At 35.2% G+C, this 19,360-nt stretch overlaps 1 protein-coding gene across 9 annotated transcripts in view; it reads left to right on the top strand.

Moving 5' to 3' along the window:
- BIRC6 (baculoviral IAP repeat containing 6) overlaps positions 1–19,360 on the top strand; it is a 224,370-nt gene that overhangs the window by 165,364 nt on the left and 39,646 nt on the right. For all 9 annotated transcript variants that reach the window (XR_006200904.1, XM_042933289.1, XM_042933288.1 and 6 more), the window contains one exon: positions 17,924–18,134. Coding sequence is in view for 8 of the 9 variants with exons in the window: in XM_042933289.1 (XP_042789223.1) it covers positions 17,924–18,134 (211 nt within the window). In the remaining variant the exon portion in view is untranslated. The remainder of the gene's footprint in view (positions 1–17,923; positions 18,135–19,360) is intronic.

Here is a 19,360-nt window from a genome sequence, read left to right as displayed (position 1 = left end):
TTTTACTGTTTAAAGTAATGTATTCATGTAAGGTGCACTTTCTGGTAAGTATATATGTTAATAAATAAACTGTGATTTTGTTAACCATATGCAATTACGGAGACTTAGATGCTGTATCTTGGAACTATTTTAGAAGTTTAATGTGACAGATCAGAATTTGACCTTTCCTTTATGACTTACTCTTTCCCTATAAAATGATTTTGTTTTAGCCCTACTTTTAGAATTATGTGCTCGAACCTGGTACCTTGTCCATTGGTATAACTGGAATTGGTACATTTATATTTGAATGTGGTAACAAAAATGATTTTGGAATAATACTTTAAGATCAATTAATTGCTATAAAGTGACTTAGTTAAGTAGATCAGATGATTTGGTAATACACCTTTTAAATGATGTTTTAAATTTTTTTTTTTTTTCAACATTTTTTATTTATTTTTTGGGACAGAGAGAGAAGGAGCATGAACGGGGGAGGGGCAGAGAGAGAGGGAGACACAGAATCGGAAACAGGCTCCAGGCTCCGAGCCATCAGCCCAGAGCCTGACGCGGGGCTCGAACTCACGGACCGCGAGATCGTGACCTGGCTGAAGTCGGACGCTTAACCGACTGCGCCACCCAGGCGCCCCTTAAATGATGTTTTAAATGATCAGAGAAAATTACTGTCACGTTTGGGATATATTCTGATCTTTAGATTGTGAGAAAAGTATGCTCATTTAGAATATTCTAAATATGAATTAATTTTCAGGAAAAAAATACCTTAGTATTATATCAGTAAATATGTTATTTATATGATCATTAATTTTGCTTAAAATGTTAGTTTTTAAGTAGCATTTTAAAATCTGAACAGATTACCTGGTCCAATTTCCAGTTTTGTCACTTGCCTATAGAACATTATTTTTGGTGGGATGCCTGGGTGGCTCAGTCAGTGAAGCAACAGACTCTTAATTTTGGCTCAGGTTGTGATCTCACGGCTCATGAGCTCAAGCCACTTAGGCTCTGTGCTGATAGCATGGGCCCTGCTTAGGATTCTCTCTCCCTCTCTCTGCTCCTCCCCTGCTCACACACTCTTGCTCTCTCAAAAATAAATAAATAAACTTAAAAAAAAAAAAAAAAGAATATTGGCAAGTTTGGGTGGTGGGATAGGGTAAAAAACCGTTCCCAGCTTTGCTTTGTCTTTCATAATACTGACATTTTTTACAGACTACAGGCCATTTGTTGGTGTTTGTGGGAGAGGTGCTAATAATTTCATTTGAGACATTATATTCAAGGGATGGTTTGCTTGCATCGCTAGCAGATAATATACAAAAACACAAGCAAGCATAATGAAATAGGCTGTCTTGAGAACTCTGGTAAAGTAGTACACATTTCCTTTCTGTTACATGTTTAGAAACAATAGGCGAGCAAGACAAGACATACAGCAGTTCATGCCATACTTTCATTGGCCTGCCATTAAGTATTGAATGTGGTTTCTTACCCCTTTACAACCTCGTTTTTGTCCTTCTTTTCTGACTCCTAATGTATAAGTTAGATACTTTGAAATCTCTGAACTTTTCTTCTTAATGACTATTAAAGAGTGCTATGAATACCAGAGTCTACTTGTGTCTTTTAATAATGCCTTAAAGTTCTCATATTAGAAGGCTTGTTATGTAGCAGGTTATCTGTAAGTCTGTTTTATTTTGGTGGAAGTTTAAAAATTGGCCAAAAATTTTAAGTGAATAACAATATGCTAGCCATACTGATAAACAGAAATTGCACATAATAATTGATCTTCACTTTAGCTGTGAACATCTTTGCATCACAGGTGAAAAGAGAGTACTGTCCGTTGTAAAATCATTACCAGCATAAAGAGTGCATACTGATTCCTTGGAGAAAAGGACACCCTTTTTTCCGTTACTGACCTTCTAACAGTTCTGTAACTGAGACACTGATCCCATTCTCCAGAGATAGGTACTGATTATGTTTAGTCATTACATCTGTTATATTTACAATAAGTGATTCTCAAACAACACTTTAACTTGTAGCATAATATGGCTTTGTATTATTTATCCAGTGTGTTATTTTTATATTGATTTGTAAAATTTAAAAATTACTGGATACGCTTATGAATGTGTATGTTTAGTGTTTTATTTATTTTTGAGAGAGAGCGAGCAAGCACGCGCACACGTGTGTATGCAAGCAGGGGGGTGGGTGGAGAGAGACACGGGGAGGGAGAGGGAGAGGGAGACAGAGAATCCAAAGCAGGCTCCAGGCTCTGAGCCGGCAGTGCAGAGCCTGATGCAGGGCTCAAACTCATGAATCGTGAGATTATTACCTGAGCTGAAGTCAGATGCTTAACTGAGTGAGCCACCTAGGCTCCCCCCAGGAGGAATTTTTAGTAACCTAATAGTAGTTTTGTTACTATACACTTTTCATATATTGGTCTTTCTCTGTTGGTCTGAAAATGGGTGGGGCACAAAAAGTAGAAGCCTGTTTATAAGTGAAAGAATGGCAAAATTTTTGAAGTGTTTGGTTTGGTGATCAGATTTCTCAGATATTATGGGATGGTTTCAGTTATTTAAAATAGATATGTATATTTGAAGCTTAAATAATAGTTCTTTTTATGCTAATAAAATAAAGAAATATATTAGTGTTCTTACTTGCTTTTGTACATTAGATTAACCCAGTAATATACCTCTCTGTTGGCCAACTATATGTATCAAAACAGTATTGTGTATGTATTTTTAAATTTTTCTTGAAAGAATTTAATTCAGTAAGCTTAGTATGTAACCAAGAGAGTTGCTGGAAAAATTATAAAACAGTAAATTTGAAGCCAGAGCTGAAGGTGGGTAATTGAAACAAATAAGTGAATTACATGTTTGAACTCAAGTATCAGTTTTCATAGGAATGGTAAAAACCGTTAGAGAAAGTAGTTAGGTAGATAGGAAAATCCTTGTATAAAGAATGTGTTCATTTTAACTTTTCTTTGTCAACATTCTATTTGTTATAGCCATGTTATTTTGAAAGCTGCCTTGTAAACAAGGATTTTTTTCCTCAAGCCACGGTTAACTATGCTATTCAGTAAGCATGCAGTTACCCTACTGGCCACTAGATGGAGATCCTGTTTCATTGCTAGCAATATTTGGTTTAAAAAAAAAAAAGTATGAATGTAGAATGTTCCTTTAGGGTACCTCACCCTCACCTCATCTTGATACCATTTTGGGAAATGACATTCTCCTATTTTCAGAAAACATCACTGAGAATGTTAACTTACTTGCCATTTATGTAATGGAACAAAAGCCTTTATCAGGGATGCCTGGGTGGCTCCATTGGTTATACATCTGACTCTTCACTTTAGCTCAGGTCATGATCCCGGGGTCATAGGGTTTAGCCCTACATCAGGCTCTGCACTGAGCGTTAAGCCTGCTTAAGATTCATATTCTCTCTCTGTCTCCCTCCCTCCCTCCCCCCTTTTCCTCCCCCCTCCCCCATCCCTCTCCTGCTCATACTCTTTTTTTCTCTCTCTGTAAAAAAAAAAAAATCCTTTATCAGTATTATAAAATCTGTACCATTTTAGTGCTGGTTTCATAGCATGGAGGTAAATACAATTTCAGAAAGGGAAACTTGAGTTTTCCTGTTCATTCCCTGCCAATATACAGACTAGGAAAGGACAAATGAGAAAAATGAAATCCAGAGACATTTAGTCAGTTGTCCGGGTTTAACTCTTTAGCAGTAATCTGGCTATTACCAAACTCAAAAATTTTCAAATCTGAAGGAAAGCCATAAGTGGATTTTTCAGTATGGAAAAGAGAAATGAATAAACATGATAGGTTAGAAGAAGGTAGAAATGAGAAAACAAGTACAGGACTTTCTTTTGGGAACATTATAAGATACCAGTTTGGCTGTTTGTCTTAGCTAAGTGATGGTATATACTAATACGAAAATTTTGTCATTTTCACAGCGTTGGTTTGCTGGTTCCATAACTACCTATAGTGGAACAAAACCCATTAGTGTAAGCTGTATTAAAGTATCTGATTTTCCTCACACTGGAGTTATGTGTTGAGGTTCTTATCGTGTCTTATCTTTTGTTATATTTCTCAGAAAGTGAGGATTTAAGTTTAATCTCATGAGTATACTAGTTGAAAATAAAGTTAATTTTCTTGTTATAGCAAATGTCTTAATTTAAATATGACCATATTTTTAAAACCCAAAGTTATTACTATAAAGTTAATTCAAAGTAAATGTACAATTGGAAGTGTACCCATCTTTCCTTTTTTTTTCTTTCCTTTTTTCCCCATCCATCTTTCTGGTCTTCAGGGCAGTAAATTCAGGAGGGCCTATTGTTCTTTAAGAGCTTGAATATTACATTAGTGTTGTACCGAGAAAAGATAATAGTTTATCAATAGAAAGTATGCAATTTTATCATTCGTAAAAAGTTACTTTGTTGATACAACTTGCCTGAGAACAAATAAGTAGAAATTATTGAGCCATTATGACACATAATACTTAACTTTATATCCTTATTTACAGTTTTCTTTGTAATAGTTTACTTGAAGCTTTTGAGTTGTGTATGCCATTTCTTTGCACTCTTTTAATAAACAGTCTGTCAGAAAGGGGTAAAAATTTTAAGATACTTCTGCTAAGTAGAATTGTATGCCATTTGGTTTTTAATCCCAAACTGTTATAATATGGCCCTAGTTTTCTTGAAAATTAGCTGAGGAGTACAAAATAAAATCTGGAATGCTTGCCTATATTTAGTGTATCTATTTTCTACAAAAACAAGATACTTTCAGGACCTGTCTACCATTTCATTCTTTTTTTTTTCTTTTAATTTTTTCTAATGTTTGCTTATTTTTTGAGAGAAAGAGAGTGTATGCAAGCAGAGGAAGGGCAGAGAGAGAGGGAGACACAGAATCTGAAGCAGGCTCCAGGCTGAGCTGACAGCACAGAGCCCGACGCAGGGCTCGAACTCCCGAGCTGCAAGATCATGACCTGAGCCGAAGTCAGACACTTAACTGAATGAGCCACGCAAGCACCCCTCTACCATTTCATTCTTGGTAAAAGAGTACAGAATGCCAAGATTTTGATCATGTTAGTGTCCACTCAGTGTGTCTTGCACATAAGCGTTCATCAACAAATGTTAGTTCCCTTTATCTGGAATTCTCATCTTTGTCAGAGGCATCCTATATGCAAATATCTTTGGTGTAGAATACATCACTCTCTCTGTTAAATAATTGTACTGGTAATTGTAAAGGGGGAGATGGGGTTGCTTTAATTAAACTTTAAATGGATTCCCAACTGATTTGATTTGTACCGGTTTGTAAGGATAAAATATCTGCAACACTGCAGAGATACCTTACTTGATCAACCACAGTAAAGCGATCCTTCCTTCCTGTTAGTTGCCAGTGTACCTAATGCTTATATTTTCACTTCTCACATTGTAGTGCTGTTATAGTATAAACTTTCTTAATGAATCCACCTAACCACTTGCCAATTAAACATAACTCTCTAGTTCTTTTATAAACAACTCAACTTGTATATGTATATTTCTGTTCTCAATAGTTAAATTGTAAACCTGTTAAAAGTTGTGTTTGTTTCCAAATTTATTTATGCCTCTATTGCCATTACATAATTCAATATTACACAAACTGGATGTTTATATAACAAATTTAGAATACTTTTTTTAAAGACGCCATAAAAAAGGAATTGACTAAAACAATCAAATTAATTAGGTTTACATTGAGAAACTATAAAATATATCATATACATACATATTTCCCCAGCAGAATGCCCTTCCAGCTGGGTAGAGCCCTTCCTGACTTGTGTAAGAAACATACATACTTTGATCCTATGCCAAAAATCTTTGATACTTTGATGTGGGTTTCTCTGTATTTCATTCTTTTTGTCTACTGGCTGGCTTAACTGCCGACTTAAGCCAGCATTCAGCATTTCTAGGGTTGACATGAATCCCCAAAATAATTTGTTGGCTAAGGCTCAGTTGAGGAGTATGAATTCAATAAATTAAATAATTGGAAAACTGCAAGGGAGAGGAAATATTGTGTATGAATTATTATATGCAAAAGTTACTTTTATCAAAGTATTTGTATGAAGTCCATTGATGTTTCTGTTATAGCACTTATATATGATAGTGTTACTTATATCAAATTCATAGCTATGCAGTAAAACACCTTCTAATTGTTTGTTAATGGACAAATAGTCTTCATGCTGTGTGCTCACTTAAGATACCCTTTTAGTAATTTTCATTTGCAAGTAACTTTCTAAAAAAATATTTTTTTAAGTTTATTAGAGCAAGCACATGCGTGCAAGAACAGGGAAGGGACGGTAGGGGGCTTTGGGGAGAGAGAGAGAGAGAGAGAGAGAGAGAGAGAGAGAGAGAGAGAATGAGAATGAGAATATCAATCCCAAGCAGGCTCTGTGCTGACAGAGCTCCCATCATGAGGTTGTCTCACAAACCATGAGATCATGACCTGAGCTGAAATCAAGAGTCGGACACTTAATCTACTGAGCCACCAGGTGCCCCTCATTTGCAAGCATCTTGATTGCAAAGGCATGTTTTGTTTATAAATATGCAGTAATATCAAAGAATAGTTTTCGGTTTATTTATTGAGTTACATTTTAGTGAGAATTCTGGGTGAAAAAATTCTTTCTCTTACTTTACTGTACCCAGTGTTTATTTCAGCATTTTGTTTTGTTTTGTTAACATTTATGTATTTAAAAAAAATTTTCTAACGTGTATTTATTTTTTGAGAGAGAGAGCACGAAAGGGAGAAGGGCAGAGAGAGAGAGGGAGACACAGAATCCAAAGCAGGCTCCAGGCTGTCAACACAGAGCCTGATGCGGGGCTCAATCCTACGAACCGTGAGATCATGACCTCAGCCAAAGTCGGACGCTTAACCAACTGAGCCACCCAGGCTTCCCAACATTTATTTATTTTTGAGAGACAGAGAGACAGAGCATGAACAGAGGAAGGGCAGAGAGAGATAGGGAGACACAAATTCCAGAGCAGGCTCCAGGCTCTGAGCTACCAGCACAGAGCCTGGTGCGGGGCTCGAATCAATGAACCGCGAGATTGTGACTTGAGCCAAAGTCGTATGCCTGACTGAGCCACCCAGGTGCCCCCTCAGCATTTGTTTTTAACTATGTTTTGCTCAAATATAATTTCTACAACTCGATCTTTTACAGGAGAAAATATAGTTTTAGTTGGGAAGGATTTTAACTGTAAAAGTCAAATTACCAGATCACTACTAAAAAAATGTAATTAGTTTGCCAAGCATAATATATTTGTTATGTAATTATCTTTTTTATTTTATTTTTTTATTTTTTAATGTATCCTATTTAACCCAATGTATCCCAAATATTATCATTTTAATATGTATCAATATAAAATTCTTTTTTTTATTTTATTTTTTATTTTTTAAAATTTAGATCCAAATTAGTTAGCATATAGTGAAACAATGATTTCAGAAATAGATTCTTTAATACCCCTTACCCATTTAGCCCATCCCCCCTCCCACCACCCCTCCAGTAACTCTCAGTTTGTTCTCGATATTTATGAGTCTCTTCTGTATTGTCCCCCTCCCTGTTTTTATATTATTTTTGTTTCCCTTCCCTTATGTTCATCTGTTTTGTCTCTTAAAGTCCTCATATGAGTGAAGTCATATGATTTTTGTCTTTCTCTGACTAATTTCACTTAGCATAATACCCTCCAGTTCCATCCATGTAGTTGCAAATGGCAAGATTTCCTTCTTTTTGATTGCCCAGTAATACCCCAGTGTGTGTGTGTGTGTGTGTGTGTGTGTGTGTGTGTGTGTGTGTGTGTGTGTATACACACCACATCTTCTCTATCCATTCATCCATCGATGGACATTTGGGCTCTTTCCATACTTTGGGTGTTGTTGATAGTGCTGCTATAAACATGGGGGTGCATGTGTCCCTTCAAAATAGCACACCTGTATCCTGTGTATAAATGCCTAGTAGTGCAATTGCTGGGTCATAGGGTAGTTCTTTTTTTAGTTTTTGAGGAACCTCCATACTGTTTTCCAGAGTGGCTGCACCAGCTTGCATTCCCAGTGATTGTCTTTTAAGATATTAACATTACCCACATTACTTTGTATGGTTATTAATTGCAAATAATTATAGATAAAATTTAATATTTAATTACTAAAAGGATTTATAATTTACAGAGAAATAATTTAAAGATCTCTGATTCTTTCTGTATGATATTTCCTTGAAATATATAGGATGATTTTATGTGTCAGATTAGGCAAAGTAAATGGATAAATTCCTTAATTGAAAATTAAATATTTGAGAGACACCTGGGCGGCTCATTTGATTGAGCATCAGACTTTGCCTCAGGTCATGATCTCATAGTTTGTGAGTTGGAGCCCTGCATTGGGCTGTCTGCTGTCAGCACAGAGACTGCGTCGGGTCCTCTGTCCGCTTCTCTCTCTTTGCCTCTCTCTAGCTTGCACTCTCTCTCAAAAATAAGCATTTAAAAAAATGTTAAATAAAATTAAATATTTGAATAATGAATGTATTTAGCTTTCACATTAGTTTTGAGTTCACTTAAATTAACATTCTGTAAACAAATGTTTTATTCAATTGAGTTGAAGTTTTTGCACATTTTAGGTGTCTATTTTATTTTTGTTTTTACTGAAATTCATCAGGGAAATAAACTCAGCACGTGCTGATGACTCATCAGAAAAAAACAAGATACTTTTCTTACATAGTGTTCATTTTCTATGTAATCTTACAGTTAGAATTGCTTAACTACCAAAAAATCATTTTAAAGTATGCATTTCTTTTGGGATATTAAATATAAATCCAGAGGAAGATAGTGATTTTGAAAATATTGTGTTTATTAATGCTGACTAAATCTTTATTTTGCTTTACATTTTGTTGGTCTTACTTTCCATGCTGACTAAATTTCCCTTTCCTATATTAGGTAGATAGGTAGGAGCTTAAAGAAAACATATTTAAATGCAATTTGATTATAAACAATATATTCAACATGTACGTTGAGAAAAAAATGTCTATGGCATTTTTGCTTTTGTGTCTTGTTTATATTGCCAGGTCATGTATGTTTTCTGGCAGTAAATCTTGGTCGTCCGTAGTCATCGCCACGCTTAGAACAAGGCATTTACCCTGGAATGTGTGTCAGAGTTCTCTGGAAATGGACTTTTAAAGGATATTCTTAGAAATCATTCTTATTAGAGCTGGCTTTGGTCTTGAATGCAGCCCCATGAAAAAGATCATCAGAGTGTGGTATAGAAATAAAACAAGAACAATTACCAAAGGATGAACTATTGTCCCATGATGCCTAATATGGCCGAGATAGGCTCTTCTTTTTCTTCTTTCTTTTCTTGCTTCTTAACATCTTCTGCTGTAATGATGACAAAAGTACTCATTTTCCCAGAACATCTCTTGGTCTAGAAAAAAAGAAAATTGTGAAACCTCTAGGAAAGATTCCTTCCAACATGTACAGAAATAGTAAATAAATTTACTATACTTGTTATCTTTGCATAATTTTTCAGGGTGCATTTCTATTTTATTCTGTTAACATGATGGAAAATGATAGAAAATGAATATATTTTAGTAGAACTTCTAATCTATTATCAACAGTTCGATAGGATAAGAAAATATAATTGAAAGGTAAACATTAGATCTGCCGTTTATATATGTTCTATATTTAGTAACTCTGAATTTTATTTTCACATATTCTATCTATATCTAGCTAAGCTGACATACATGTGAATTGCAGTCAGTTGGCCTGATATGTGTATATAATCACTGCATATTTTAGCCTAAAATAATGAAGGTACTAAATGTCAGATTTTTAAAATAATAAAAAGAGATGTGTTCCTTACTCTACATTGCATCAGGAATAAAGTATTATCAGATATCCTGCATAGTCCACAGTGGTGATGAATGGATTTTTTCTCTTCGTGGAGAGCTTCTGCATGTACTCAAGGAAAGAAAAGTGAGCAGAGCCTGGACAGGCTTCATACTCAAGATGACAGATGTTTTCATTGTATCCAGGGGGAGGGGTCTTCTCCAGTAGTAATCCATGTAAATTTCACTGTAACTGTTTGGTATAAATTGATAGCCTCTACTAGTAGTAATCAAATGGTAAATGTGTTCCATGTTTCTTTTGGCTTTTATACATGCTGAATGGTGCTTCACAAAAATGGTGACTACTTAACGAATTTTCTGTCTGATGAATCTTAAAACTCTTCTGTTTCTTTTCAGCTATTTGAATATCCTTTTCTGTGTTGAAATGTAATTTCAAATACAGAAAATGAGAATTCTGTTTTTATATCTTGTACTAGTTACTACCTTCAAATTAGAAAATGTCTCTTACCGGAATAATTATAGTAATGTCACACACCTCTATCTGTAGTTGTTAACTCCAAGGTACTTTTCAAGCATTGCATAATTCAGCAACCAGGGAACTTCCGAGCATCAGAAGGATAGTGACTTTGTTTAGTAATAAGCAGTAACATTGAACATGCACTTGGCACTTTATGAATAATGATGGAGCTGTAAGCCACTGTTGCAGACATGGTGTTGCATAACAGCGTTGTGCCCCTGCTCTTTCTTTGTCAGCTGGTCATATTTTTTTTTTTTCTTTTTTTTTTAAATTTTTTTTAACGTTTATTTATTTTTGAGACAGAGAGAGACAGAGCATGAACAGGGGAGGGGCAGAGAGAGAGGAGAAACAGAATCTGAAACAGGCTCCAGGCTCTGAGCCGTCAGCACAGAGCCCGACGCGGGGCTCGAACTCACGGACCGCAAGATCGTGACCTGAGCCGAAGTCGGCCGCTTAACCGACTGAGCCACCCAGGCGCCCCAACTGGTCATATTTAATCCTTTAGTAACAGTGAAGTATGCAGGTAAAAAGGAGCAAAGTATAAAGATAATCTAAGGTTTTCTGATGAAGCTCTTATTGACACAAATGGGACTAAAGAATTCAAGATGGAAACAGTTGCTTTGTGTTATAGTTTTTTAAGTAAATTTTTTTAATTTTAATTTTATTTTTTTCATTTTACTTTATTTTTTAATTTATTCATTTATTTTTGAGAGACAAAGCATACGAGTAAGCAAGAGGCAGAGAGGGAGAGAGAGAGAGAGAGAATCCCACAAAGTTCAGAGAGAGACTGAGAGAGAGTCTGGAGCCTGGAGTGGGGCTTGAGCTCACCTGATGCAGGGCTGGAATTCACGAACTGTGAGATCATGACCTGAGTCAAAGTCGGATACTTAAACCGGCTGAGCCACCCAGGTGCCCTGCTTTGTTTTGTATTTTAACAAGAAAGTTTTCATTAAGAGTTTGTTACATTTATTGACTCCTTTGTTCACTGACTATCCATCCATGTTAGTTTTAAAAGTGCATACCAAAAAAACATGAACATAAATTAGCTTTTCCTTAATTTTCTCCTCTCTGGCCATATTCAGAAATAAATCTTTTTTTTAAAAAACACAAATAATACAAAATGAGTTATTAATTAATAACCATGCTCTAAGTTCCAGACATAAGTGTAGATTGCCAGATATGTTAATATCTCTTAGAATTTGACATTAAAATTAACGCACTTGTTTATGTAACTAATTATTATCAGGAAAAAAGCAAACATACAAAAACTTGACATTTTAAGAGCAAAATACATAAGAAGTGATACAGTAATGAAATTTAGTTAAAGTTCTTTGTAAATCGGACCCACGGTTTTATGTCTCACACTGTTAAGACGATTCTCAATCTCATTGTCCGTTGCTTATTACCTTGTCTCCACAGCTTTTGCTTCCATTTCTCATTTGAAGAGAATATATTTTATTTTCATAACTTAAGATTCTCAGTTGTCCCTTCCCACTGCTAACTTAATTGAATGAAATGTCATTTGAATAAAAGGAAATACCATGTTTCATTTATTTAAAAGAGCTGTTTTATTTTCTCTATTCCCATTTATTTTTAGATTTAAAAAAATTTTAATTAGCAGTCATACATGTGCTTGCAAATTTGTCATATCTTTTTTCCCGACTCCTTTTTGTTGAGTTTTAGCATGCTGAGCTGGCCTCGGCATTATTCTTATAATGGACAGGTGGTTTCTTATTTTGTGGTTTTTCCTGGTTTTTTTGTAACTTATAACCATTTAATAATTATTATTTAAAAAAATCATTGTGTCCTGGGGTGCCTAGGTGGCTCAGTTGGTTAAGCATCTGACTTCAGCCTAGGTCGTGATCTCGCAGTTTGTGAGTTCGAGCTTCACATCAGGCTCTGTGCTGACAGCTCAGAGCTGAGCCTGCTTCAGATTCTGTGTCTTCCTCTCTCTCTGCCTCTCCTCCACTCATGCTCACTTGCTCTCTCACTCTCTCTCTCTCTCAAAAATAAACATTAAAAAGCATTTTTTTTCAATCATTGTGTCTTGGATTAGTTATATTCTTGTATAAAATACTATGGTTTTTTTGTAGTTTGTTTTTTAAACTAATTTACTTTATTTTGGGGTGCTCCTGGATGGCTCACTTGGTTAAGTGACCAACTCTGGATTTCAGTTCAGGTCATGATCTCATGCTTCTTGAGTTTGAGCCCCGTATCAAACTCAGCAATGACAGCATGGAGTCTGCTTGGAATTCTGTCTTTCCCTCTTTCTCTGTCCTGCCCTGGCGTATGCACACACTCTCTCCTTAAAATGTATAAGCCAAAAAAATGTGTGTGTGTGTGTGCGCGCGTGTGCACCGTGCTTTTTAAAGCAGTTGTACAGCTTTACATAAACATTGAGTTCTGTATATTCCTTCTCTCTTCTACTCAGTATCCTCTGTTACTTCTATCTTGCATTAGTGTGGTACATGTTACAATTGATGGAATAATAATGATACATTGTTTTTAACTAAAGTCAGTAGTTTACATTAGTGTTCACTCTCTCTTGGACATTTCTGTGGATTTTGACAAATGCATAGTGTCCTGCATTCCACCATTATAGTATCACACAAAGTAGATTCCACTCACTTCCCTAAGAAACTCCCTCTGTTCCCCCCATTCATCCCAGACTGTCCCTCATCCCCCAAAACCTCTGGTAACTTTTTTACAGGCTCCAGTTTTTCCTTTTCCAAAATGTCATATAGTTGGAATTATACAGTATATAACCTTGTCAAATTGGCTTTCAACTGAGTAATTCTTTCGCTGAGCAACATGTATTTGAGTTTCCTCCATGTCATTTTGTGACTTGAAAGCTTGGATAGTCAACAATTTAACAGTTCACCTTTTGAAAGACATCTTGGTTGTTTCCAGGTCTTGGCAGTTATGAATAAAGCTGCTGTAAATCTTCATGTACAGATTTTTGTTAAATTTTTTGTTCCATTGATCTATTTGTTATTTTGCCAATACTACATTATCTTGATTATCATTAAATTTATAGTGACTCTTAAAGTCTGCTTTTAGCAGCTCTTTGACTTCTTTTTAAGTATTATACTGGCTATTTTGAGTATTTTGCCTTTCTGTATAAATTTTAGAATTGGTTGGTACCCACAAAATAAGTTACTGGGGTTTTTGTTGTAATTTATACTCTTCTTTTTCTCTTTGAATGTTACAAGGAAGCAGGCTGGGAAGAATAAAACACTGTGTGCTGTACTTCATTAAATGAGTTTATAAAATAGCACAATTGGAAATCTTTGGATAACTGGCCATATTTATATCAGTGTAAATTCTAATGTGTCCAGTACTTAAGTGTAGAAATGGAAGCTATTCAGAATTTTAGCGGAAGATGGAAGATAAGCTTAAGCTTCATTTCTTTTGCTGGCTCTGAGACAAAAGAAGCTGTATAAGTCACATTTGTGTCTCTCTCTTCATATATTTGAAAACTAAGATGACATATTAGGGAAAATGTTCATAAAACTTTTTCTTTTCTATACAAAGCAGTATTATAAAGCAATTGAAAAAAATAAATAACCCCAGAAGGAAAAAGTGGAAATGGTATGTGAATAAGTAATTAAGAAGTTTTTCATAACAGTTCTATTGAGGATAATTCACTTACTGTACAATTCACCCACTTAAAGTGTACTTTTGATGAGTTTTGACATATTCACAGATAGGTGCAGCCATCACCACCTTTAGAGAGGGATTACTTCTAGAATTAGTTTGTGGTTTCAGTGAATTGTTGATAATGCAATCAGAGTCATTTCCTGTATTATTTAGTTATATTCCAATTTTAGAAAGGAAAATGACTACACTGTTTATAATTGCTATTTTCATTTGGGGATTAGCAATCAGTGTACTGTAACTTATACCTTTATTCTTAAAAATTGATCTGTGAGGAGTTACTGTTACACCGTTTGGAAATGTGCTTTTTCATTTTAAAATTTCCTTTGTCAAATTATTTCTTCATATTCTTTGGATCAAATAGTTTATATTTCAGAACATTTTAGGTTTAGTTCAGTAGGGTTGTTTTCTTTTAATAAAAACACAATATTGCCTCAATTATTTTAAGAACAAAATTGGTGTTTATTTTCAGTCGTGTTGATTAACCTGGCTAAGTGTCTTGTTATTAAACCTCTAAGACAGTTTTGTGGATATATGATAATCTCCTGTCACTTTACTGTTTGGAGTCATTTCAGTGTGATGTGATTTGGTATATAATTTAGTTTACTGCTTCTGTAATGTGAGATTATATGTTACTAATTACTTAGAAAAAGCCATGCTTTGTTGTATTAGATTTAATTTTTCCAACAGTAGAATGTTGCATAGCAATGGAGGATGAATTACCTGGAGGTAATGTAATGTGGAGCATAAATTGCATTCATAAAATTTTATTCAAAAGACAGTAAGGAAAAACACCAAATTCTGAGCAAAGTCTATAAGTATACATAATAACATTGGAAAACAAAATTCTATCCCTTAATGAACACACTGTCTAAAATAATAAGTATTTTCTTTCTTATACAGAGGTCAGAATAATTTTTAAACTAGAAATAATATATATTGTCTGTTGCTTATTCTGTGACAAGATCATAGCTGAAGTGTTTATATATCTTAAGTTCTTTAAATCATCTATGTGTTATCAAGTTTTATGACCTAGTAATTACTAAATTATTTCCTTTTGTCAATAAAATATTTACTGCATGACGGATACTCTGATAAACCATTATAAAATAGTTCAAACTGGTATATGATGAAAAGTAATTCACCCTGATATTGCCCCCCCCCCCAACCCTAGTTCTTCTTTCTAGGTGAAAGTACTGTTAATTAATATTATCAGTATTCTGTATCTAACTATATAAGTATATCCAGTACATGTATGTATCACTGGTTTTTAAATAAACCTGAAACAAAGTATTCATGCTGTTTTAAATGTAATCTAGAGATTATTTCTTTCACTCTATATAATATCTACAACTCGCAGAGAAAGACTCATCTCTTTGGGTAGAGCCCATACCCGCATATTTTTCATGGCTTATGTAGGTAAGCATAATATAAGGACTTTGGCATTTGAAGAAGGTATTATCTGAGAGAATTTTTCACTATGATGGAAACATTCTATATGTTTCACTCTAATGGAAACATTCTGTTGTCCAATATGGAGTCATGTGAATGTTGATCACTTAAAATGTGGCTAGTACAGTTAAGGACAGAATTTTTAATTCTTTCCATTTTAATTAAAGTTAAATAGCCATGTGTGGCCGGTGGTTACCCTATTGAACAACACAGGAGGCATCACAGTATAATGAAAAAGCTCTAGAGTTAAATGTACCTCAATGTCATTGTTCTTGCTATTTTCTATTTAGCTGATTGTACATGTTATTAAATCTTAGCTTCTCATACACACAATGAGGACTGTAGTTCCTTTTCCTAAAAGTTATACACACACAGAATATCGTGTAGAAAAAGGATTAGATGTATGTATACCAAAGTGATATGCCTGGTGAATGAGTGGACAAGGAGAGAAATGGTCAAAGTAGACTGTAGCCTTATCAGCAATGTTTTACGATTTGTCAGGATAATCGGTGTGAGATGTTACTCATGTGTATAACATTTATGTTTAGAAATTCATCTTTTTCCTCTAAGTATTCCTATGTAGTTTCCCAGCTATAAAACAAATATATTTGAGTTTCTTTTTACATTAATGTCATCTTTATGTATTATTTTACAACTTATTTCACTCAAGTATGGGTATAGGAGATCTATATTCTTTTCAAATTCTACATAGGATACAATCATTTAGATATTATTGTGTGTTTAGTCCTTTATTGCTCTTAGGGTGCTTCCTACTTTCAGTATTGTATGCTGTAAAAACAGTATTATATTAGTCACCCTTGTTTTATAGGCGTATAGTAACAAATGGTATTGCTAAGTCATAGAATATGGGCATTAAATAGTGCCAGATTGGTTATCAGGTTGCATATATATCTGTTTATGGAAGTCTGGCTTTCTCATATCCCCACAAGAATTAATGTTGTATTTTATGCCTATTGATTAGTAACTTTGGGTTTTAACTTGGATTTCCTTGAAAACTGGAGTGTACCATGTTATACCATAAAATTGTAGTAAGCTGTAACATTAGGTCATAGGTTGGAAAAAAGGCTTTAAACCTAACCAAGTATGTATGGAAATTTTGTGTATGATTAAGATGGAGAGTAAAATTTCAAAGGAAGGCCAGAATGAGCAGTCCTACTTTCCTCCCTCTGTCCTCTGCATCACCATCGGAAGGTGTGGAACGAGGACCGACTCCTCCATCACTCTGAAGAGCCTCCCTGTTTGTCATCAGACCGTCACAACTGATTTTATAGAGTTGAGAATTCCTAAGCCGCATCTCCCCATACTCTAATCTCAGTATAGGTCTGTGGGCAGTGAAGCAATTTCTGCCTCCAGTAGGTACTCCTCCACTTCTCCTTCCCGGTTTCAGTCTTTGTGTGTGTAGCAGTCAGAGTCCCTGTTAGCATCTGAAAAAATTTTTTTACTCATTTGCCCTCTACATAGAATGTAAGCTACATGAGAGCAGGGATTTTTGTTTATTTTCTTCACTGCTGTACTCTCAGCCTGTCAAGCAGCATGTTTTCAGTGAATATTTATGGCATAACTTTATTCAGTAACTGGGATGGGAAAAAAGTTGTTAGGGTATCTGGCTGGCTTAGTAGAACACGCAACCCTTGATCTCAGGGTCATGAGTTCAAGCCCCACACTGAGTGTAGAGCTTACTTTAAAAAAAAAAAAAAAAAAGAGTCTCGCCGTTGTGGGATTGAGCCTGAGTCAGGCTCTATGCTGGGTGGAGCCTTTTTGGAGATGCTCTCTCATTCTCTGCAGGCATTCTCTCTCTCTCTCTCTCTCAAAATAAATACACACACTTAAAAAAAACAGTTACGGTTTGCACTGTCAGTGCAAAGCCCCGTATACAGGGCTCAGTCTCACAAACCATGAGATCATGACCTGAGCTAAAATGAGTCAGCCGCTTAACCGACTGTACCACGTAGGTGCCCCTGTTAGTTAAAGTCTTTATCTCACATGATCACAAAAGTAAATTCCAGTTGGAAGAAAACTACAAAACCTAGCAAAACAACTTATAAAAATTGTAGATGTGGTATATGTTCTTAGAGTGGGGCATTTATTCTTTGATACATGTGCTTTTAAGAAAACATTGGAGGGCTGCTTGGGTGGCTAGGTCAGTTAAGCATCAGGCTCCACCCTGAGCATGGAACCTGCTGAAGATTCACCTCTCCCTCAAGCACCACACACATGCGCTGCGCGCTCAATCTCTCTCTCAAAAAAATAAATAAAATAAAACATTTGAACTAATGATTATTATACTTAGCACCTGGTGCTTCATAAACATCGGCATTAGCTCATTTACCAAGTAACCAATCAATCTTAAGATCTGAGTAGAAGCTACATGGCTGTGGACTTTTATATTGGACACGTTCTCATTTTATGCTTTTCCCTTTCCTTTTACAGTTCTTGATATGGCAAGACATGTGCCACTCTATCGAGCTCTGCTGGAATTGCTCCGGGCCATTGCTTCTTGTACGTCCATGGTGCCCCTACTGTTGCCTCTTTCTACAGAGAATGGTGAAGAGGAAGAAGAACAGTCAGAGTGCCAGACTTCTGTTGGTACATTATTAGCCAAAATGAAGACCTGTGTTGATACCTACACCAACCGTTTAAGGTAGTATACTTGGTTCATTGCTCTTGATTGTGCCCCTAACAATCTTTTGAAACTAACTTTGTGGGTTTTCTTAAATGACATGTGCTGATTAAACACATATGCACACAAGCAAGATATAAAACTACAAAGAAAAAGTATCCACCAAATCCTACACTCAGAAACATTTATTTACATTGGCTTATCAGACATCTGCTTGTGCAATCTTAGGGCTTTAGGTATAGAGTTTTTCTTAAATTCTGTCATATTGTACTGATTATACAGATGGATGCTAGTTTTAGTCCATACTGAGGACAAAGACACCTTTCAGTGTCTGTAAATACATTTGGGCTGACATTGTTTTTAATACTACCAATTATGCATTGTATAGAGATGCTATGTTTTACTTAACCATCTGTTAGTGGACATTTGGGCTTTTTTCATTTTATAAACTCAGACATACATCTTTTGAGGCTTGTAGAAATCTCCACACAGTAGATGCATAGAAATAGAATTGTTGGATTTATGGATTACTCCTATTTCATTGTGATACATGCTATAATCTTTTTTTAGAAGTGAGAAGATTCAGTATTTATTTCTCGAAGTTATAATAAAGTTAGTATTTATCTTCTTGGTAAATTTAATTATTTAGTGAATGTTTGGCTTAAGTTTATACCTCATTAGATTCAGATGATGAGTTCTAAAAACAAAAACTCTTTTTAAGTTACCTGGCAAACCTTTTTCTTCCCCTTAGCAGAATCTGTTCAGTGGTTATCCGTTTTACGTAGATGGCCAAATTCTGATTTTTAGAGCATTTATACTGAAAATGGGATTTTATTCTTTTGTCAGTGGTCTTTTGAGTCAATTAATGTTCTTTACCATCTTTGCAATATATTCTACCTATTCTCACGTATTTTTTTAAGATAATAAATTTGAGAAACACAGTAGACGTCAAGCAATGGCAGAGATTTGGTCACTGGAAGAATAATTTTTTCAGGGAGGAGTCAGCTGCTGAGATAATCCTGACTGTTCATTTATTGTATTGTCACTATCACTTTTAAAGCTAGTGGCTCACTACCAGGCAGTAAAAATCATAATTTGGACAAAAGATTAAAGAAGAGCCAGTTGGTGGAAACAAAAGAGCTGCAGGTTCATACTACTCTTTCACCAGGGAAGGACAATGTAAAGGTATATTTTCTTTGATAGTGAGATAGTTTCTGTTGTAGAAAAGAGAACATTATGTTTGGTCC

This window comes from Panthera leo, chromosome A3, assembly GCF_018350215.1.
Source record: "Panthera leo isolate Ple1 chromosome A3, P.leo_Ple1_pat1.1, whole genome shotgun sequence".
Taxonomy (NCBI): domain Eukaryota; kingdom Metazoa; phylum Chordata; class Mammalia; order Carnivora; family Felidae; genus Panthera; species Panthera leo.
Note: the sequence above shows the minus strand (reverse complement) of the source record. Positions and strands in the feature narration are given on the sequence as shown.